This window comes from Petromyzon marinus, chromosome 44 (assembly GCF_048934315.1).
Source record: "Petromyzon marinus isolate PM22_M1 ecotype Great Lakes invasive population chromosome 44, UKy_Petmar_22M1.pri1.0, whole genome shotgun sequence".
Lineage (NCBI taxonomy): Eukaryota > Metazoa > Chordata > Hyperoartia > Petromyzontiformes > Petromyzontidae > Petromyzon > Petromyzon marinus.
This window is the reverse complement of record NC_133710.1, coordinates 10,899,130-10,921,851: the sequence shown is the minus strand read 5'-3', so window position 1 is coordinate 10,921,851 and position 22,722 is coordinate 10,899,130. Positions and strand designations below refer to the sequence as shown.

At 52.0% G+C, this 22,722-nt stretch overlaps 1 protein-coding gene across 8 annotated transcripts in view; it reads right to left on the bottom strand.

The window, feature by feature from the left end:
* Positions 1–22,722, bottom strand: part of LOC116952005 (3',5'-cyclic-AMP phosphodiesterase 4C-like) — a 315,456-nt gene that overhangs the window by 8,001 nt on the left and 284,733 nt on the right. For 5 of the 8 annotated variants that reach the window (XM_032970979.2, XM_032970974.2, XM_032970976.2 and 2 more), the window contains 9 exons: positions 9,519–9,631; positions 8,879–8,972; positions 8,293–8,540; positions 7,440–7,538; positions 6,753–6,917; positions 4,461–4,563; positions 3,947–4,101; positions 1,761–1,883; positions 1,048–1,230 (listed from right to left, as the gene is read on the bottom strand). In XM_032970979.2, the coding sequence (XP_032826870.1) occupies positions 1,048–1,230; positions 1,761–1,883; positions 3,947–4,101; positions 4,461–4,563; positions 6,753–6,917; positions 7,440–7,538; positions 8,293–8,540; positions 8,879–8,972; positions 9,519–9,631 (1,283 nt within the window). The other 3 variants (XM_076074010.1, XM_032970978.2, XM_076074008.1) reach the window with 3 other exon arrangements.

Below are 22,722 nucleotides of genomic sequence, written 5' to 3'. Positions count from 1 at the left end.
AAGAGAAAGCGTATTTGTTTTGTACCCCCATGGGGATAGAGCCCCCAGTGAAGGCAGGCCGCCAGGGAGCAACATTAATATTATTGGGTAAGGGATTTTTAGGGACTTGGAGCTCGAAAACGGAGCTGCAGCAAAGCGGCATCGCCACACAAGTTTCTTCTGTTTTGGCCAATAATTGTGGTGATTGCTAAATTACAGTAGTGCCCTACCTTAATTTTCCAAAGCAGCTCAAAGCCTTATTGTTATAATAATTAATTATAAAACAGTGACTTGCAAGTGCAGTGGGGATTAAAATGCCTTTTAAGTACCAGCTTCCTCAACTCAATGGTTTGTGTTCAATAAATCCCAGTTTGCAAAACCAAGTAACAATGTTAATATTGATGTAAGAAATAGGTTAGGCAAATTAACAGTTTGACACTCCCACAGCGATGTGTTTATCCGCTGCACGTCGCCCACTGTTTTGACGTTCGTGACCGGGGAGAAGGTGGGCATGGCCCAGTTCGATGTCCGTGGGGGGGACATGACTCTGGTCGTTCTGTATGTGCAATTACTTTTCTTTTCCCCACGTTGCCGCCGGGCGGCAGCAACCATACAACCCCCCCCCGTACACCCGTCGGCTCCGTGAAATATCGGCACTGGCCACTGGGGGGCATCATCGCCACATCCCCACAAAAGATGGGACTGGTCACGAAAAGGGGAACCGTATACAGGAGGTCGTGGGTTCGATCCCCACCCTGTATATTTGTAGTTTGCGTGTCTCTCTCTATCCCCGTGGTCACGTGGATTTTATCTCCGGGTCCTCCGGTTTTTCCCTCCACATTTAGAAACATGTGTTTAGAGTATTTGGCCCGCTATACATTTCCACTTCGTTGAGCGATCATTTGTGGCCAGGTCGCTTCTGATAATGAATTATATAGCTCAGTAGGCCTTAACTGGTAAAATAAAGATAGTTTAGTTTTAGTCTTAGTATAACGTCCTGCACGCCTCATCATCGTGGGCCCTCGTTGCAAATTCGTGGCCCGTGCCGCTGGCGCCGCACTCTCCAACCTGCGACTTCTCCACGGAGGCCGAGTGGCGGTCGCACATGGGGCTGATGTCGATGCCGCGCTCGCGCTCCCGGTCGCCCTGCTGGAAGAACTCCTCCATGATGCGCTCCGTCCACTGGCGGTAAAGACCCAGGGGCTTCGTGGGGTTGCTCAAGTCGGCACAGTGAACCATATTCTGCAACACCTTGAAAGAGCGAGAATGGGAGGGAGAGCACCGGACAAGCCACAATAGGGATGTATGAGGTGTGTGTATAGGTGTATGGCAAGTGTAGATGTGTATGTCGCACGTGCAGAGATGTATTTGGCACGTATAGATGCGTATGGCATGTGCAGAGATGTATATGTGGGAGCGGTAGTGTAGCGATTAGCGCACTGCGCTACGAACCCAGCGACCCGAGTTCGATTCCAGCCCACGGCCAAACACCAGTGACAATTATCTAAACCGGTCCTGGGCCTCCCTGAGGTCGACTTAGCCTCAAATGAGTACCTGGTGCGGTGTAAATATTGCCATTGGGGAGACAATGACGGCTGGGACTGGTGCTGGCAATCCACCCCTTCTGTGTGTCATGCCCGCCTTCATAGGTGCTACTTGCTAATAGCACTTGCCCCAACAGCCTGTTGAGGCAGTACAGGGGAACTTGTCTTCGTTTGTGTATGTGGCACGTGCAGAGAGGTTTACGGCAGGTGTAGATGTGTACGTGGCAGGCGCAGTACCTGTATACGGTCCGTGTAATTGTCGAGCAGCAGGACACCAGAAGACGTCACCTTCTTGGTCTCCACGGTTGTTTTGAGGTCGCCCAGAAGATTCATGTGCTTCGACATGTCCGTGGCCAGGACCTGCGTGCGCACACACGCGCAGGCGTTACGGCAACAGCAGCCGACGGTCGCCAATGGGCAACGGGCGCAGCCGAGTGGCAGCTGCATCAGCTTTGGGCTCCACAATGTCAAACGCATGGGTAGCAGCGTCGCACAGTGATAATGGTCGTGCCTGGCCTGCGTTCGATTTCCTGACCCCGGGCACCTTTCTGTGTGGAGTTTGTATGATCTCCCACTATTCTACATTGGGTTTCGTCCGGGTTCTTCGGTTTCCTCCTCTTGTAGCAAAAAAAATAATCTACACAATGTAAAGAGTAGTGGCCAAAACATCCCAATGCTGAAACATGACACTGCCAATTTCTAAATTGGGGTGACACGTACATTGGGACAACACAATGTAAAAGGCTTTTCTGAGTAAAGAAGTGTAATAATAAATAAAAAATGTGTTTCAGCTGTCATATGCTATACTCATTGATGCAAGCATCACTCATCCACTATTGTGAATGGGAAGGTGGTTGTCATCAGATGCACATTCGCGTAATTCACAAACATCTACAACAGAGGGCAGTCCTGATGATGCGAGGGCTATCATCTATGGCCAAGTCTATTCAGATACAGATCCTGAGGCACTACTTCACAAAATAAGTCATCCTTGCTTCATACGACAATTGATTAAATGCCTTTGCAACTCAAAGCGCCTTGCATCACATCCCACCGCGTACATTCAAAGGGCACTCAGTGGCAGCTGTCCCTGAGCAGCACATGGTGACTCAGCACCTGGCCTGCAAGCAGGCCACGAGTCTGCCAGTAGCGGACAATTCTTGCTGATATGCACAATCCAGAATGAGTAATCGTTTTAAATCTGACCATGACGCCGGTACACAGAGGCCTACTCGTTTCGCATGACGTCGGGGCACCTATAAGGTCCAACGCAAAGCAGACGGCGCGTAGAAGTTCACGGCAAAACCCCCGCAGCATTAACCATCAGCCTCTGAAAGCAAGTTATTGATGCGCTACTGGCGGGCTGTGTCTCTCCGCAAACCCGCGCTGCATCTGTTCCAATGCTCGTCGCCAAAAAACAAACGTGATTGCGCATGAGATGATCGAGCAAGCGAGCGCCGCACAATGCAGGCAGCACGACCTTGCATGCCGGCGGTGCCCCACTGGGAGCGCTCGGTCTTGCGCCTCAAGCTTCCGCTAACTTCTCACACAATTACGACTGCACTCACACCCCAGGAGGGCCTGCACAGCATGAGGCTCGAGCCAGCGCAGGTGTTCATAGTGGGTGGTGGGATGGAGGCGGGGGTGCGTGTGTGTGTGTGTGTAGAGCGGGAGATGCAGCAACTGCAGAGAGGTAAACCTTTTGAAATTAACAAGAAGGGCGTTTTTAACTATCATTGCGTGGGTAAGAGAGCCTGGTTATCAAAGCAATTGGGACAGATGTGAGGTTCCCGCAGCATTGATTAAAGTTAATTCTTTAAACTTTATTCAGGCACGACTGCACTAACACAAGATTCCCATCATCATGAACCCCCAACTCGGCTTGAAGAAGCCTGAAGTACATCAGGTGAAGCTGACAACAGATACGGATTCATGGGAACCACCGCTGAAGGGTGACCCTAAGCAACAACTGGAGAAGAAGTTGCACACACCGTGATTCCCAAATACAGGCAATAAATTAATTAGAAAATAACTTCCTGTCTTTTAAATATAGCTGCAAGTTGCTGGTAATTTAGTGGCATGATAAGGTAAGAACGTTCTAAAAATTATGTAACAAGGATGTGTTGTAGAGGTAATGAGGAGAGAGGAGGTTGTGATGGGTGGGACTCATGTGCAGGGTGGCGGAGGAGGGCAGATCATCACCGAGACGAGATGGGGATTGGAGTGGCACCCAGAGGCCACCAAGCAGATGGCGGGAAACTGTAAAAGCAGACCTTGATGGTTGGGTGCTGGAATGTGGCAGATGGAGGAAAGCGATAGTGAGGTACGTTGGCATCAACAGTATCGGCAGTGACATGCACATGTCACTGCCGAGCTTGGTGTAACTGTACATGCGAGTATTGGCGAGTGTGCGCGTGTGTCACCATGTCGATGACCATCTTGCGCAGCGTCTGCCGCTGCTTCTTGCCCAGGTTCTGGAAGATGTCGCAGTTGTCCTCCTGCAGCAGCTTGAAGCCCACGGCCAGGTGGTGGTTCTCCAGCACCGACTCGTCATTATACATCAGCGCCAGCTCCGAGTCTGGTCGAGCAGAGGCGCGCGCACATTCACGTTCGCACTCGCAAATTCGTACGCATGCAAGCACAACAAAGATCCCTCGTAATACCTGTATAGACTGTTGGGGCAAGTGCTGTTAGCGAGCATCTTTGAAGGCGGGCAACAGCACACGAGGGGGTGAGTGGCCAGCACCACGCCCGGCCACCTTTATCTCCCCAGTGGTGATGTTCACACACCGCACCGGGTACTCATTTGAGGAGGAATCGAACTCAGGACGCCGGGGTCGTAGGGCAGCGCGCTAACCGCTACACTACCGCTCCCCACACACACACAAACACACTCAGACACATATGAGTGTGCGTGCGTGGGTGAGCGCCACCCACTGGTGCTGATGAGGAACTGGTTGGAGACGCCAGGGTGGTCGACATCGTGAATGGCGCTTGCGAAGATGGCCGCCAGGATCTCAAGGTCCGTGAACACCGCCTGCTGTCGCCACCACAACGCAACAGCGGAGCAAAACGTCACGGCGGAGACCACACCGCCCACACCGCGACTATCACACTCACCGCCACTACCACACTCACGCCACTGTTGGATGTGTACCGAGTCTGATTCGTCGCCCGAGAGGTGAAAGGTCTGAGTGTGGTGCAGAAACCTTCATGTCTGACACCGAAGCCAACGCGAGGGGCTCTGCCGGCCGGAGTGACGGGCATCTGCCGTACGCCAGCACGGGCACGACCAGTGGTCACAACTGCGAGCCTTGTCAGCGATTGGGGCTCCGATGCAGCACACACACTGAAGGAGCGAACTGCTCGCTGGCAACTTCTCGCTGGCAGCCTTGAGACAGTGCATGCAGAGGCGTGGCCAGCTGCAGACTGTTTGGATGATTGCAAGCCAAGAGCGGCGAGAGACTGAGAGACTGCTGCCTTAACATCACCTGTGCGAAGGAGGTATTGCTGCTCGCTCACGGAGGGAGCATCTGAATGGTTGCCTTGTAACAGATCTCTTCTAATAATAACATCACTTACATCACTAAAAAGGGGGAGGGGGGAGTACACTTTAGAGGGCTCATAGGTTAGCCGATTATACACCTAGACATTCATATTTTTAATTATATGTTCGTTCGTATGGTTGCTTCGGCCGGTCGCATGTTTTTTCATGTATACTGAAGAAGAATAATGATGCAGAGTTCACGTGAATATGAAACTAGTTGATGCTTTGATCTATTAAATACTCAGATTTGTAGTGTACTCAGTGTCCGAGTGGTTTCTTTCTGTTTCCGAGTCATATTGCTTGAAGAAGCCTGTACTGCTGGACGGATCTATGAACCGGGTGACCGTTGTGGAGAAGGCCCAATAATTGATGGAAGAAAACCCCTAGACATGAGCTTACGAGAATCAATTAATTTAATTAATATATTAAGACCCTCCACATACAACACCACACACAACGCCACTACCACACCGCCGCTACCAAACTCACTGCCACAAACACCGCCACTACCAACAACAATAACCGGCATTCACTACTAAGTGGCGGTGGTGTCACCACAGCACTTGTGCCAGGCTATGCTCACTTTAAGGCCACGTGAAGTGTCGAATGCCTGCTGGCACGTGGCGAACGCCTGCTGGCAGGTCATGGGACAGACCCAGATTGCATGGGTTGACTGACTGAGATGACTGGCAGATCCACCACCTGTACCCTCTACTGTGCCAACTTGCTACGTTTTAGCCACCCGGTGCTCCCCTCGTTGTTGTGAGCATCACTCCTCTGCCCTCCGTTGTTTCTGGAAGGCGACTGCCTCCAACTGTCCAGTAGGATCCTTCACGAGTCTCCTCCACAGAGGCCGATCTTGACAATGCCGGTACCAATCTTTGACAAGTCCGCTCAGGGGGTTGTTTTTGCCACCCCCACACACACCGCCACTACCAAAAAGACAAAGATCCCCCGTAAAGTCTTAAGAGACTGTTGGGGCAAGTGCTGCTAGTGAGCACCTATGATGGCCGGCACAGCACACGAGGGGGTGGGTGGCCAGTACTACGCCCGTCAGCCTTTGTCTCGCCAGTGGCGATGTTTACACACCGTACCAGGTACTAATTTGCGGCCGAGTCGACCTAGAGGAGGCCCAAGACCGGTTCAGATAATCGTTACTGGTGTTGGCCGTGAGCGGGAATTGAACCTGGGTCGCTGGGTTCGTAGTGCAGCGCCCTAACCGCTACACTACCGCCACTAACCGCAACACACACCGCCACCACCGTTGCTACCGCGCCCCCACTCATCTCCACAGCCAAGCATTATATTTGTCAAAGTGGGCGGCAAGGTGGCGCAGTGGTAACACTCGCGCCTCATAGCAAGAAGATCCTGGGTTCGATTCCTGGCTCGGGCGCCTTTCTGTGTGGAGTCTGCATGTTCTCTTCTATTCTGCATGGGTTTACTCCAGGTTCTCTGGTTTCCTCCCATAAGTGCATCTCACAGGCGTGGTGGATAGGGCTGCATGTTAGGGAGAGGAGATGTGAGCGAGCAGTAAATGTGTGTGTGAGTGAGTGTGTGAATGCACGAAGGGGTGAGTGGCGTGTATGTGTGAACAAGCACGAGTGTAAGAGGGTGCGAGTGAATCTGTGAGAGGGCGAGCGGGCGAGCAAGCGGGTGAGCGCGCGTTCGTGGAGGCGTCTCACGTCGAGCGCGGGCGACGCAAGCAGCACGTGCGTGGACTGCGCCACGTCGGCGGCGTGCAGGCTGTTGTGGTAGGCCACGCCGGCGTGGTAGTGGTCCTCCAGCGTCATCATGTACGTGACGAACGTGTCCGCCGGGATCTGGAACGTCTTGAGCAGCTCTCGCTCCTGCAAACATCGCACCTCCGATTAGCAAGGTTGGCTACGTACGGTGCAAAATGAGTTCACCATACACACGTACACTGGGTTCACCACCTCATCGCAAGAGAGCCTCTCGCCTTCTGGGGCATCGCCAACCCCGCCGCTGGGCCCAGGGCGTGCACAGGGCCGGGGCCAGGGAGCTGCTGCTACTGCTGGGTGGGCCCTGCAGCACCGAACGTCCCTTTGGCACCACCCAGGTTCCCTCTGCTCCTTAGCGGTGTGATCCACTGCCATGATGGCTCCCCACACAACGGCTCGACTGCCCCACCCCCCCCCTCACATCCTTGCCCGCCAATCTGAGAGGAACCGGGCCTGTCCATGCACCACCTGGATGGGAAGGTCCCTCAACAACGTTGAGATAAGGTCTCCGGTGTGACCCGCGGCTTCGGTCCGGACAGGACGTGGTTCCGTTGTCTGTAAAGGCGACCGCGGTGGACGGTGCCTGGACGTTGGCAGCAGCGCTGCAATGTGACGAGAGTGTGCACACACCTGGAAAATGGTGTACATGAGCACGGTGAGTGGCCGGTTGTTGGATAGCTCGGCGATGCGGAAGATGTTGATACCCCATTTGTTGATGTCCTCCAGCTCCTGAGAAAGCGCATCACGGAATATCATCAACATCGTCATCATCATCGCCAAATCCACCATTGCAACAGCAGCAGCGCAGAGCCACTGTTTACCACAAAGTGGCGGTGACCTCGCCCCGACACCTACCAGGCAATGTGCATAATGACACCATGTAGCGTGTTGGAGGCTCACAGGGAGGAGGCCACGAGACAACCCCAGTATTGTGGGTTAACAGAGCAGGGAGACTGCTCCCCCACTTTGTAACCTCTCTGTTGTGAGCATCTATGCTCTTGCCTCCTGTTGTGCCAGAGGGCAGCAGCTGCCCAGACACCGAATTCATGGCCTCCTTCGTGAGGGCTGACACGAACGAGGATGCTACTGCTACCAGCTGTTGCTCGGCAAGACCTCTCACCTCCCGTTCCACATCTGGTCATCTCCCCTCTAGCCTGCACCGCAACTCTTGAGCCACCTCCATCCGGCCACTGGGTAAGTTAGGGCATGCAGCGACTGGGCACGCAGGTTACGTGACCCAGCCAGCGCATGTCTACCTGCCAGAGTAGTTCACTAGTGAGGGTTTGTAAAGATGATGGGTTGTGTGCGTGGTGGTGATGGTGAGAACGGCAGTGTGGGTGGTGGCAGTGGTGGTGGTAGTAGTAATGGCCGTGTGCATAGTGGTGGTGGTGTGGACAGCCGTGTGGGTGGCAGTGAGGACGGTGATAGTGGCGGTGGTGGCGAGTGCGGCCGTGTGGGTGGCGGGGGTCGAGACGAGGCTCACCTTGGCGAGCAGCTCCTCGTGCTGGGTGGGCGCCCCGTAACGCGGGATGCTCGCCCGCTGCAGAATCGCAGCGCCGTGCAGCAAGCGCTGCACCCCGCTGATGTGCGACACGCCGGCCGCGAGCTGCGACGGCACGGCGGGGGCCGCCCCCCCCACCGCCGCCACGCCGCCCCCCGACGCGAGGGGGCGCCGCTGGCGCTCCTTCTCCTTGTGACCGGCTGAGGGCACCTCCATCTCGTGCTGCTTGTCTGCAAGAAGCGGCGGCATGGCGCGTCACAGAGAACCTCCCCCCCCACGCTCGTGCGTGCACACACCGGATTAGCCCCAACTCGCACGCCAATGGCGAAGATCCCCCGTATAGCCTGCGACAGACTGTTGGGGCAAGTGCTAATCACGCGAGAAGGTGGGTGGGGAGCCCGTGTGGGGGCCCGTGTGGGGGCCCGTGTGGGGGCCCGTGTGGGGAGCCCGTGTGGGGGCCCGTGTGGGGGCCCGTGTGGGGGCCCGTGTGGGGGCCCGTGTGGGGGCCCGTGGGGGGGCCCGTGAGGGGGCCCGTGGGGGAACCCGTGCAAGGCGCTAGGCGGCGTACCCATAAAGGTGCTGGATATGAACTCGGACACCTGGTTCCCCGAGCGACTCATCTCCGACAGGTGACTCAGCTCCCGGTTCAGCATTCGCTTGAACTGCAAAGACAAAAACAAAGATCCCCCCGTGTAGCCTTAACAGACTGTTGGGGCAAGCGCTGATAGCGAGCACCTATGAAGACCAGCACACGAGGGGGCAGGTGGTGATGTTTACACACCGCACCAGGTACTCATTTGAGGTTGAGTCGACTTAGGGGAGGCCCAGAATCGGTTCTCATATAATCGTCACTGGTGTTACCCTTGAGGGGGAATCGAACTCAGGTCCCCAGGTTCGTAGCAGTGTGTTAACCTCTCCGCTACTGCTCCCCACATACACGCAAGCGCGCAAACACACTCGCACGCACTGCACGAGTCCTCTCTCACAGACACGCGTGCCCACGCCGATGGTTGCCGTGTTGATGGAGCTGGTATATTGACGGTTCATCTCGTGCCGATGGCTCTGGTGATGTTAACTGTATCAATGTTGATGTTGCTTCTGGCGGTGATGTTGCTGGCTATGATGCTAGGGGTGATGATGCTGCTGCTAGTGGCGATGCAAGAACTCTGGTGTTGCTGCTTCATGGCGGTGCTGGGTTCGGAGGGCACCTTGTTGGAGGCCATCTCGCTAACGGAGCGGTGCGTCTGCACGGCCTCCAGCTGGTCCAGGCACCAGTCGAGTTCCTCCATCGTCTCCAACGCCAGCTTCTGGTAGCCCTCATCTGCAGGGGCATCACACAACACGCGGGCCAAGGCTCAGTCACGCGCACGCCCTCACAATGCCAGGTCCTGCAGGAGCCGCAGACGAGCGACGCGGGAGGTTTGTGACTTGATGAACGCTCATAATCTGGGGGAAAGATTCGATTCCAGAACCCTCTTGCTGAACCCGTTCTAGTCGAATCACGAGTACGGTACGAGCCGAGCGGCGGTGGCGGCAGTGCAGGTTTTGGTGGATCACTGCACAGATGTTGTGTACCTTGGCATGCCAGGAGAAGGCGGTACAGCAAAGTGCAGCTTAATCTCCATCTGTCCCCTGTGTACGGAATAGAGTGTTGCCCCCTCGCATGTGTGGCTTTTCTCCAGGTGCCCCCTACATGTATAAACACTCATTAATTGGCCAATAACACGTTAATATATAGAGGACTGTAGAGCTTGGGGGAGGAAAATTTTGGGCCACCTCACCACCTGGCTGCTGCCTTTTCGATTGTCTGTGGTTCCTCCCCGTCTCTACTGGACATCCGTGAAAAAGAGCTACATAGCTCATCAGATTCCTCCAGTATAAATACATATTCTAATTATGATGAGTCGTTCTCTCTCGTTGAGAGCGAGCAAATACTGTGCGGCAACGGCACGTTACAAGTCGGCATGCTTATTATTATTATTTGGTATTCGTGTAGTCGGGGGAGACAATTGCTCTGCGCTTCCCAATCGAGTAATTTGCGGGTAAACATGAGCGATTGGTGATATTACACGTGGGTTCAGTTTCACAGCCAGACTGGGAGCTCACAAAGGATATGGAAACCTCTCGCCTGCCTGCGTTGATCAAGCAGGAGGTGAGAGACTGCTGGCATCCTCCGACTAAAATCCAGTTGGAATTGTGAATGAAATTCATTGACAGAGGCAGCTGCTGTACGGCGTGTCATGCCTCAGGGGCCGCCGGCTGGCAAATGCAGCGGTAACGCAACTGGCTCACTTGGGATCAGACTAACAGCAGAAACATCACCCCCCCCGCGCCAACTTGGCAGAACCCTCCTGAAAAAAAGTCTTCAAACCCAGTGAGGCTTTCCTAGGCAAATAAGCGGAATAATGAAAATAATTGGCATAAAAATTAAGCGCGGAATGAGTGCATTTGGAGCCAATACTGTTTTGGTTTAACATGTAGGCTTTCGCGACCAATATCATCCATAAGAGATTTTTTGGGTTAGATCGCGTAATAAATATATAAATGTTGTGGCGTGTTTAACCCAAAAAAACCTCTATTATGAATACTATTTTGCAAAACAAGGGAACAACAGTAGGCCAGGCACTGATGGCTGAGGGCCATCATTAGAAATGGAGGGGCAATCTGAAAAGTTGTTTCCAAATTATCAGAATTACATTTGTTTACCCTAGAAAACTTTGCCGAGTCTTGAGCGTCTTCGTCAGTAGGGTTCCTGCAAGTTTTCGCAGAAGGGACTGATGAGGATGCTGTTGCTGCTGCAGTGTGTGATCCTAATCGAGTCATTTACAGGCAATTTTTCAGCATCGGGAAGTTCGGCCAACACCGGTTACATTGTGCGGTTACACTGTGTAAAAAAAAAAAAAATCCTTAGGTAGTAAGTGTTATTTCCTAACCACTTATGCCTCAAATGGACAGAAAATGGCTATTATTCCCCACAAACTTTGCTTTTGTGACCACAAGAGTGATATTTTGAAATTTACCTATTTTCCAGAACATTCCAGATAGATTCAGTGCTGAGTAAACTTGGAGTAACTTCTAGAACATTCGAGAACTTTCAAGTAATATAGTGGTATAAATACAGGGGCCTTAAGCTCACAAGTTCAGTTTAGTTCCAGCTGCCTAAGTGGATAAACATATCTGCATTTTTCTGAGATGGCATCAAGAGGCTGCATGCAAGCATCCGGCAGACACATTTTGCTGTGGAAGCATCTGCTAAGGTGTGTGAGGCCTACAAGGCATATTTCGGCATGCCTGTTGGGGATCAAGACAAACCCTGGGCACATCATTTCACCTGCGAACAATGCAAAAAAGACTCCAGAAGGTAAGATGGACAATTGTTGCTCGGAATTTTACGTTATAAAATTTGTTAAAATGTTTAAAATCGTAAAAGTTTTTAAGTTTAAAATGTTTCACAATTTTCAATGGTATTGAAAAAATATACATGAAAAATGTTTGGAGAATCTCTTACACATTAGTCATGGGTGAAATAAATGTATTTTTTTAGGATGGTACAGAGGGGAAAAGAGAGCCATGAAGTTTGCTATCCCAAGAATTTGGCGGGAACCCACTGACCACTCAAGGAACTGCTACTTCTGCATGGTGGACCCTTCTAAACGTCGGACTGGCAAGAATCCACCTGCTATCATGTATGCGGACCTTCATCCATTGCCCCGGTGCCACACTGCCATGAGCTCCCTGTACCCACTCCTCCGGAGAGAGAGCAGCCATCTTGAGAAGAAAGCAGCAAGTCAGAGAGCGAGGAAGACGTAAATCCAGATGACAATTTCAGAGGTGGAGCTGAGGAGAGAAACCCATACTACCCCAACCAAAAAGACCTCAACGACTTGATCAGAGATCTTGGTCTCACCAAATCCAATGCCGGGCCTTTGACGTTTAGGCGCAAGCAGTGGAACTTGTTGGATGCAAGTGTGCAAGTCGCAGATCAGAGGAAGCGTCACCAACCTTTTTCCAGCTTCTTCACCCGTAAAGATGGGCTCTGCTTCTGCCACAATGTGACCAGTCTGTTCAAGGCAATTGGAATCGCCTGTAACCAGAATGAGTGGCAGCTCAGGAGCCTCAAAGCCGTGCTGCTCTAAAATGGTAACAAGTACCCGTCTCTTCCCCTGGCTCACTCGGTGCACCTCAAAGAGGATTACAACAGCATCAAGACCTTGCTGGATGCCTTGAAGTATGATGAGTATGGCTGGGGGTCATCGGAGACTTCAAAAGGGTGGCATTCATGATGGGTCTCCAAGGCGGTTTTTCCAAGTTCCCCTGCTATCTTTGCCTGTGGGACAGCAGGGACACCAAGGCGCACTACCACAGGCTGGACTGGCCACAGCGGACAGAGTTCTCTGTGGGGAGGAACAACGTCAAGTGGGAGCCACTGGTGGACCCCCAGAAGGTGCTGATGCCACCGCTGCACATCAAATTGGGCCTAATGAAACAATTTGTCAGAGCTGTAGATAAGGAGTCGGCAGCCTTCAAGTACCTTCAAGACTTCTTCCCTAAGCTGTCTGAGGCAAAGGTCAAAGCCGGTGTCTTCGTCGGACCACAGATAAAGAAGATCCTGGAGTGCAATGAATTCCCCAAGAAGCTCACTGATCAGGAAAAAGCGGCTTGGAACAGCTTTTTCGCAGTGGTTCGGGGCTTCCTGGGCAATCACGAGGCCGAAAACTATGTGGTTGAGACTCTGGTGAAGAACTACGGCACAATGGGATGTAGGATGTCCCTCAAAGTCCATATCCTTGATGCTCATCTTGATAAATTCAAGAACATGGGAGCGTACTCGTAGGAGCAAGGCGAGTGCTTCCACCAGGATATACTGAACTTTCAACGCCGCTACCAAGGACAGTAAAACGAGAACATGATGGGAGACTACATTTGGGGGCTGATTCGTGAAAGTGATTTACAGTATAATCGTAAATCTCGAAAAACTACTCACTTGTAAATCTTTTGTAGTCATTTTTGTATTACTTTAGTATAAATACATGTTAATTTTGATTCATATGTTGTTTTTTTCTGACTTTATGTGAACGAAAAAACACAAATTCGTCCGTTTTCTCATTCAAAATAAGTACATTTCAAAATATCACTGTCCTGGTCACAAAACAAAGTTTGTGGGGAATAATAGCCATTTTCTATACTTTTTAGGCATAAGCAATTACAAAATAACACTTAGTACCCAGGGACAAGAATTGTGTTACATAGTGTTATCTAAGCTATGGGAGGAAACCCGAGATCGTGGGAGGAAACCCATGCAGAACAGGAGGGCAAAAAGGTCCCATAGGTAAAACTGCTCAACCAGAGCGGTTAATACTTTGACACTTGCATTGTCTTTGTACTGTTTGCCTTTTGGCGTTCTCTAGCCTACTAACACTGGTGAGGACAAGGCAATAAAGAAGGCTGTCTCTGGTGTAGGCCAAAGACAATGCACACATTATCAGAGCATGTTTGTTTGCATGTTTTGCCGCAAGTGTGTGTGGTTTATCTTCTTGGTTCTTTCGGTAAAGTCACGTAGAATGGAAATAAAATAATAAAAATAAAACATAATAAAATAAAATACAATTCTCACGAAATTTCGGCCACAACACAAGTAGCCTTCTTCAGGTGAAGAAACAGGTCTGTCCAGAAGACAGCGCTTGAGTGAACGCTGCTGAAGACAGCGCTTGAGTGAACGCTGCTGTGTGTGGTTTATGCAGACTTGATGCCTATTTGGTGTTGGAACATCTTAACACAACTCCAGAAGGGGTAAAAGCCTATTCTTATTTTTTTCACCAGAAAACACAAACTCCACACAGAAGGGTGCCTGAATCAGGAATCGAACCCAGCCACTTCTACTAACTGCGAGACATGAGTGTAACAACCACTGCGGTGCTGCCCTGATTGTACATGGCCGTTTGTCTCTCATCGGCTAGCGAGCCACGGGTGACGGTTGGTCGAGGCTCTGGACCAACACAAACACCCTGTGAATGTACTGTATACCGTGTCTGACTAATGTACTGTGAATGTGTACACAGTGCCACATACAGTTATGAGAATATTGATATGTGGTAAGTTCTCGCTTAACGCATTTTCGCTATAAAAACGCGGTTCTTCTCTCAGGGAACGCTTTTCGCACAACACGGAATGCGCACCGTTAAGGCGCAGTTTCTGAGCGGTCGATGCCGAACTACTTTCTTGACCTGTGCGGCTAAGAAGAATGGGAATTCTGGGTATACGCGTGGAATGATACGGTACACAGCGACGTACCCTCATTCTCAGTTCTTCGTCCCGCAATGGTATGACCGCAGGCTGATGTTTTAGAGCAACTGTGATTCAGATTTTAAATCATGTATTTCTGTCCTGTAATGTATGTACAGGAATTCCTCTCTTCACGCGGCACTTTTCAGGAACCCGTGTACCGCGTTAAACGAGCAATAAATCTACAGTAATCGTAAAGACTAAATACATTTTAATAATCAAAATTTTTATCTGGACGAATGCTTGAGACGGAACTTCGAGTTGACAAAGGTGTCCAAAAGTAAACATGGAGAAAAGCTTGCACACTAACCTCGCTTTTTTAAACGCGCAGTTTCAGGATGTGAAAAGTTTAACCCATCGACCCGAGCACACAGTCACGGGGTGTTTATGTTCATTCGCAGCGAATTAACCGCGTGGTTTCCGTCGATTTCCACCGAGACGGGAGTTGTGGAGAGTTTGACTCGGCGGCCACGAGAAGCTGGCATGGACGCTCAGCGAGAGAATCGAGAGCCAGGGAGTATAAACGCGTTTCTCACGGCAGCACGGGTTAAACGGCCTCAATTTTACCAACCCCAAGCACACTCCTGCAAAGCGAGTGTGACGAACCTGGTTGTGAGTACCCGCTCAATCATTCGCTCAATCACACAAGTCAATATAGACAAAGAACAAAGACTCCCCTCCACCTTTATAGCCTGAACAGACTGTTTGGGGCAAGTGCCGTTAGCAAGCACCTATGAAGGCCGGCACGGCACATTAGGGGGGTGGGTGGCCAGCCCCACGCCTGGCCGCCTTGGTCTCCCACGGAAGACGCAAACACGTGCCACCACACATGCCCCAGCGCACCTGCAGCATGAATGCAACTGCTACAATTCTCAGGTTAAAAAAATCCCCAAACATCAATCACCCCCCTTCTGGTGGCCCTGCTGGTTCCGGTACTCGCAGCGTGAAGTAAGATCCTCGCCTTCACGCTCCCACGCTTGGTGCTTAACTCTCGTTGTGCCAACGCTTGGGCAGCCCTGGCGATTTGCTCTCCCCTGACCCTGTGGCTGCCAATGCAGGGAAGGCCTCCCCCGTGTGCACGCCCACACCACCAACTGTGCTAGACACCTTGAGCAGTAGGACTCAACTAGTCTACAATGCGCGCACGTTTGTTAAACCTCCTAAGCGCCCCCCACAGGCTTTACTTCTCGAGCTTGGACCAAGAGGTCAATTCCACCGATGCCACAAAGCCTCGCAAAGTTCAAAACTGATATCAAACATACTCTTTTGAAACCCGCGTTACGGGGTGTTACTGCACTGGCATTGGTGCGTGCAAACACAAGTAACAACTCAAGACGTTTCTCAAGAGCACTTCCCGAAAAGGGGAATGCACAGATAACGGGTAGACGTTGTGCTTGAAACTTTTTTTCAATCTGCTCGAACTGCAAGAAACACCCTCCTGCGGTGCACACAGTCTCTCCCGAAAGACGTTACTACTTAACCGGACAGTCAGACCCCCTACAAGCTTTTCTCTCCTTCCCTTGCCTGCTGCTTCCCTCCCGTCTGCCTTCTCCTGTCTGTTTCTGTGCTCCGAGACCCCCCGCTGTGATATGAGTGCACTCCGCACGCACCCACTACGGCAGCGGCGTCGGTGTTTTTGTTGTACCCGACCGCCAATAAGGACCCTGGGAGTTTAACCCGGAATCTCCTTAGTGGCGCCATCTCATTGCCCCAAGAGGACACTAGCTCCAGCATGCAGGACACGAGTCGCCCGCCAGCTCATCCATGAGCGTCGTCACCTCTGAGACGCATGCCGAGTCCACACGGCCAACGTATCCTGCTGGGCTCGGTACTCCTGGCTTCTCTCTCCTTGGGACTCGTTAGGAATCAATCCACGCGGACTTCTTGTTGCCACCGATTAGTTTCTGTGTTTATTCCAATACAGGCTCCTTCACGTTTAAGGTCCATCCACGCACGCTACGAAAACACTAATTGTTTTCAGGCTTATGTGGTTGAAACTGTGATAGAACGCTACTCTCAGGCTGAAAAGTTTACTTGAAATTCAAGAGCTAGATAATTTTACTTTTTATGTTTAAAAATTATACATAACACTTAAAAAACCTACTATATATCTACACGAACAGGACAGCAGAATATTGTCCTTTCGGTACGACAGGATACTGCATGCAGCACCGCAGCGATACTGAACACAGGACACAGACGGAGAGAGAGCAGCATGCGTGCGCGCAGCTGGCGAGTGAGAGCAGCGGAGCGCGCGAGGCTGGGCGAGCTCGACACAGGAAGCGTGACGTCGCGCGCTCACGCACGAAACACGTCAATCGGCCTCTGAGTCAAATCGCGGAGTGGCCGCACTCACTCATCGCTCACCGCTGCCTTTTGCTGCGTATCTCCGCACAGCACTACGCGCTACAACAATGCTCAGGCCTACGCGACAGCAACCCGACAGCAACCACTCCCCTTCCCACTCTGAGTTCAGTCAACCACAGCTTAAACCGAACACAGCCCCACTTCGACAGGAATTGGCTGCTAAGAAATTAGCTGCTGAGCCTGTTCAGCACTTGAATAGAAGACTGCCAAGGGATAACAGGTGGCCAGGAGATGGTGGCAGTACAACAATGGATTATTTAATCTGAGTGTTGCCCCCTTTCGATGTGTGGGATTCTACTGAGTACTTCATTCCTCCCACAGGTGGAACATTCATGAATGGAATTGGTCAAACATCCCAATGTGGGACAGTCCTCAAACAGTCTTGAGGCTCCCAGAGGGTGCTCTGGATAAGGACATTACTAATGTTCTCACTATTTAGCATGCATGTACACACACTCTATATTGCTATGTAAAGTATTTACAGATTGTGTGAGCACGTGTGGCATGACAGAGTTAACACACTGGCTTTCATACTTTGGCTTTCCCAGTCAATGTTGATTGGTAATATAAATTTTGGTCATGTGGTGATGTCCACATTTTTGTGATGCAATCCTCCACCAGCCGACATAGCCCAAAACATAATTTTAATCTGATTGGCTGTTCCTGTGATACCATGACACCTGTTAAAGAACCCAGGTCAGGTGACATGGTTATTCTGGCTTCTGGTTTCATGATCTAGTGACGCTTGACGCAGTTTCCAGCGAAACGTGTATCTAATTGCTAAGCTTGGTTGCAAGAATTGCTCTTCAACTTACAGGGAGCTGAAATAATACCAAGTTGCACATTGTCAAATGCTTACATCTGACAATTTAATTTGTTGGGCTGTGTCGGGTGGTGGAGGATTACAGGACAAAATAATCAGCCAGGCCACTGTGGGCTAACCTTAAAATTAATATGAATCATTTGTGTGTGTGTGTGTTTTCATCTCTCATCTCACTCTATTCCACTTCACATGCACTGCCCCACCACGGTCTGCTGTAGGAAAAGAACCCAGTTGACCTCTGCACAGCAGGAGGTCTCTCCTTCTCTGATGCTGTTTCTGTCCATGAGGTTTGGAAGTCCCTCTACCAACTGTCTGTGGTGCCTACTCCATGCCCCTCTGCAAGTCCAGACCTAAGGCCTTCCCACTTCCCCTCTGCCCTATGACTGTCTTCCCAGTTAAAACGACACGCACAGACAGAGTATGTGCGTGTACCCAGACGTAAGAATGTACGCGTCTACGTTGTACTTCTTTTGCGCCGTACGTAGCCAACGATGATAATCAGAGGTGCGGGACGCGCCTGCTCTCTCCCTGCGATGGATGCGGGGGTCCCGCCGCTTCAAACGAGGTCTAGGGGTTTGGTTGCATGGGCCCCTGGGGACTGTCATTCGCACATGGACAGGCCTCTACTAGTTCTCAGACGGAAGCAGTCCGGATCTCTTCCTGAACTAAAATCTACTTTATGAAGGACGGTTAATTAAAAACAGAAATTGATCTGGCAATTTGTTGTTGAAGTCGTAAATGTTATTAATATTATTAAAAAGCATTGAAACCAAAACCAAGTCTCGGATCAAGTATGCTAGATGCTAAAGACAACGCGCTGGCATTCGCAGCCAGCATTATGATTCATAATAATTTTTTTTGGGGTCAGATTTGTTACATGGCCTAACCTACATTTCACAAAAGCTACTCTCATTCTCATCTCGGAGCCGTGGGGAAATGGTAACCGGCAGTAACAAAGGCACTCATTCTCGGCTTTGTGTATCCAAGGAAGGCTCAGATTCTGAGAACAAATGCCACCAGGGCCAGGATGCGAATCTGGGTAAAAAATCTGAGTGCGGTGGTCAGCTCTCAAGCAAATACGTCAGCGCTGCCCACGTTTGTGCGGGCGCTCACACATTTGCACGCGTGCGGTTCATCCGCCAGCTCGGAAGTGGGGAGTTCTGCAGCGCTGATAACCAACCGCGAATACGAGGCACCCTTACACGTATACTCACTCGCACGCCGGCACGTACTCACACGCCAACACAGCCACTGACTGCAACACACCACACACTGTACATTCACACAAATACTAACTCCCCCCCACCCCTTTCCTACAGCCGTACAGTGCTGTTAGCGAGGACTTATTAAAACCGGAATCGTGCAACAGGGGATGGTGGGGTATGGCAAGCACCATGCCCAGCTGCTTTTGTCTCCCCAGTGCACCAGGTACCAGTCATATAAGGCTCAGTTTGAGCAAGGAAAGGTCCTGGGCCAAGGCAGATAATCGCCGCTGATGGAGTGCGTGGTCAGGAAGTGAACTCCGATTGTCAGGTTTTTTTAGGGCAGTTCGCTAAACCACTCACCCAACACCCCAAACTCAATCACAGACCAGGGTGGTTCAAGAAGATTTTTGTTGCAATACCGGTGATCGCAGTAAGAAAAGGGTAAACACCCGGATTCCGGGTTGCCGCACGTACAGCACTGTCCATTGCTCCGGTGCGGCAGTGAGCGGCACACTGCACCGGTGGGCGGGACACTGCACAATCACTCATGCCTAGCCAGACACAACACCCTGACACAGAACAACAATTCCGTTGAGCTGTATGGAGACTGTATAGTCAAGAACCGTGCTCAATTATCTTGGTCCCCAATACCATTTCCGTACCGCAGGAGGTACCCATTTGTAGGCCGAGTTGGCCTTGGGAAAGGACCGACCAATTTCAGATACAATCCCAGAGCAACAACACAGTGCCAGCGGATCCTTTATTACTCGCCACTGACGTTAGCCGTGACTGGTTCTCTTACACCATGTAGCGCAGTGTGGTTGTGTCTCATGCATCCCAGTGCGTGTGATTATCGTGCGTGTGTGATTCTGCGTGTGTGTTAGAGACATCACATGTGAGGCTCATGTTCACACGCCCTGGGGGTGGTGACTCCGAGGTGCCCTAAACGAGGGTCAGAGTCAGGTGCAGATATCAGCCTGGAATCAAACCCATGTTTCCTGGACCGCCAACCACTAAGCCGGCACTTTCCCTAGCCCAATGCCATAAACACGCAGACATGGCACGCGTGGCCACCGTCATGCTACCGCCGCTTCTGTCTGCAAGGGGCGCTGTCGCATCTCTGGGCGACAACCGCAATTGTTGGTTTTAAGTTAATTTTGATTTGTTCCATGGATGCTCTCGTTCAGCCGGTTGGCAGCTACCCAGCACACGCAACCTGGCCATCGACTCACAGTGCTCAGCCCACTCACACTGCTGCCGGGGGGGGCTGGGGTGGGGGTTGGGGCCGGGGTGGGGGGCCGGGTGCTTTGAGAAACTTCCCCACATCCATAAGAGATGTTTTTGGGTTAGATCGCGTGACTAAATGTGTCGTTAAACCCCCCACCACCCGACACAGTCGTGTCAGTAAGGTTTGTCACGTTAAAAAAGAACGTGCCAATTAGTTGCTACTTCAGCAGACCGGTGTGTTGGAGAGTAAACCGACAAAGTTTACAATTTGAGTACGGTGACGTTTTGCTGGTAATTACAACCGGCCACGTCGTTTCGACTTCTGCGCCGGGAGATGGAATGGAGTCGGCAACCTCTGGAGTGCGAGTCCGGTGCGTTGAGCGTAGTGCCAGGGTTGTGGGTGCTCGTGATGCGGCGACAACGGAGTAAATAACTCGCGTCCAGGTCCAGCTGGGGTGAAAACGTCTCACAGGCCGGGCCAGAAGCGTTTACGCATGCGCCTCATTCCTCCGTGTGCGTTTGTGAATCCATTTATTTCCGTTTTACGTTCTCCGAGAGGAAACATTTACGCTATTGACCGTGGCGACCGAGGAGAGAGCAGAGCGGGTGCGGAGAGCGCGCGGCACACGGAGACGTACGTGGAGACTGTCGTGACTCGGGGGCGTTAGGGGCCCACACGTCTCCACACGGGAGAGCAGCCTGTGGCGACCCGAGAGGCGGTGGCAGCGCAAGCGTCACGTTCGCCACCGGTGGCACCGGCGCGAGGCTGGGACTGGGAGGTTCGGCGCCGATGTGGCCACGCGTACGGTGAGAGCAGAGTCATCAGTGTTTTCAATTCACTGGATACATAGGTTACGGATTTGAAATTTTGAAGTTTGGTTCTGACATTATCCCCTATTTGTCAACTTACCTCGTGTTATCACGGCTTCTTGGAGGTACCTCTGCTCATCTTTCCCTTCCGCACACTCCCCTACCTCTACCCTCTCATCTCACTCTACTCCCCACCACGTGCTTTCTGCTTCCGCAATCAAGGCTTGGTCTCAAAACCCCCAGTCAACCATCGGAAACATATCCGGTCGCATCCCTCGCAAGGCGAGCGCCGACCAGGCTCAGCCCTGCCGAACGTCAGGGACGTGCGTTGAGATCGAGCGCGTGCAGGGCGACTCTGTCACTGCTACCCACAGGGTGGTGGAGTGGGTGGCGCAGTGGTAACACTCGCACTTCACGGCGAGAAGCGCTTGGGTTTGATCCCTGACCTGGGTGCCGTTGTATGTGCGGAGTTTGAATATTCTCCCCCCTGTTCTGTGTGGGTTTCCTTCCGGTTCTCCGGTTTCCTCCTCCCATAGCTAAAAACACATGCAGTGCAACTGCTGTTGCGGCGGCACATATCCCAATATTGACAACATTGCTCAGCAACATCGTCTGCCCTCACCTACTGCAAAAACTTGGCAGGACCCTTCTGAAAACAAATCTCGAGACTCAAGGTGAGGCTTTCTCAGGTAAACAAACGTAAATAAATGCTCATAAGAGTGCACCGAAGAGCCGTAGGTCGCCACGAGTTGCCATGCCAAACCAAGTGACGTGTAGGATTCCTAGCATCCGGTGGAAATGCCCACGATGCAGAGCCGAGTGAGTAACACACACACTGTATTCACGTCAGGACTCCACGTGAAGACACGAGCCTCAAAGAGCAGATCCGATGAAGCACATGCATGCAACAAGGCCTTTATATCCAGGCAAGAGCCCACCGAGTCTCTCTCTCAAGGAAGAGGTGGCTTTAAAAGCCACATCAACTGGCCGGGTGAGCGTCACGGTGGGATTCGAGCGAATGCTCCTGAGCTGCGTCGCAATCGCCCCCTAACGTCCGAAGGGGGCGCGGAGACTCCCGGGGCAACAACGCCTTGCGGCCGTCCCCATCCCCTCCGGACCCCCCCACCTCCACGGCTGCCGGACCCTCCCCCTCGGGGGTCGACCGAGTGCGTCACAACACCGCGAGTGCGTCATGCCTCCGCACGGGGCTGGCGACTGTGCCCGCCGGTGACGTCGCACGCTACCACACGCGTCCGGTCGCCGTGTGTCTTGGGTCACCACGCGTGCCGGGTCTCCGTGTATCGGGTCGCCATGTGCCGGGTCGTCATGTGCATCGGGTCGTCGTGCGTGTCGGGTGACCGTGTGTGCCGGGTCACTGTGTGCATGATTTGGCGGGTGGTGAAGGGAGTGGTAAATTATGAGCAGCGAGGGTCAGTGTGTGTGTGTAGCTGTGTGTCTCTGGGTTGTGAGGGTGTGTGAATGAGTGTGTGACTGGGTTCAGTGCAAAAATGCAGCAAGTTGACACAGTAGGGGACGCAGCTGGTGCATCTGCGTGCCATCTCAGTCAGCCAACACACGGCACTTGGGTATGTACCGTGACCTCCCGTCAGCAAGCCTACAACACTTCACGTGGCCTCAAAGTGCACCTGGCCTGGCACAGGCGCCGTGGTGATATCACCATCACTTAGTGGTGAATGG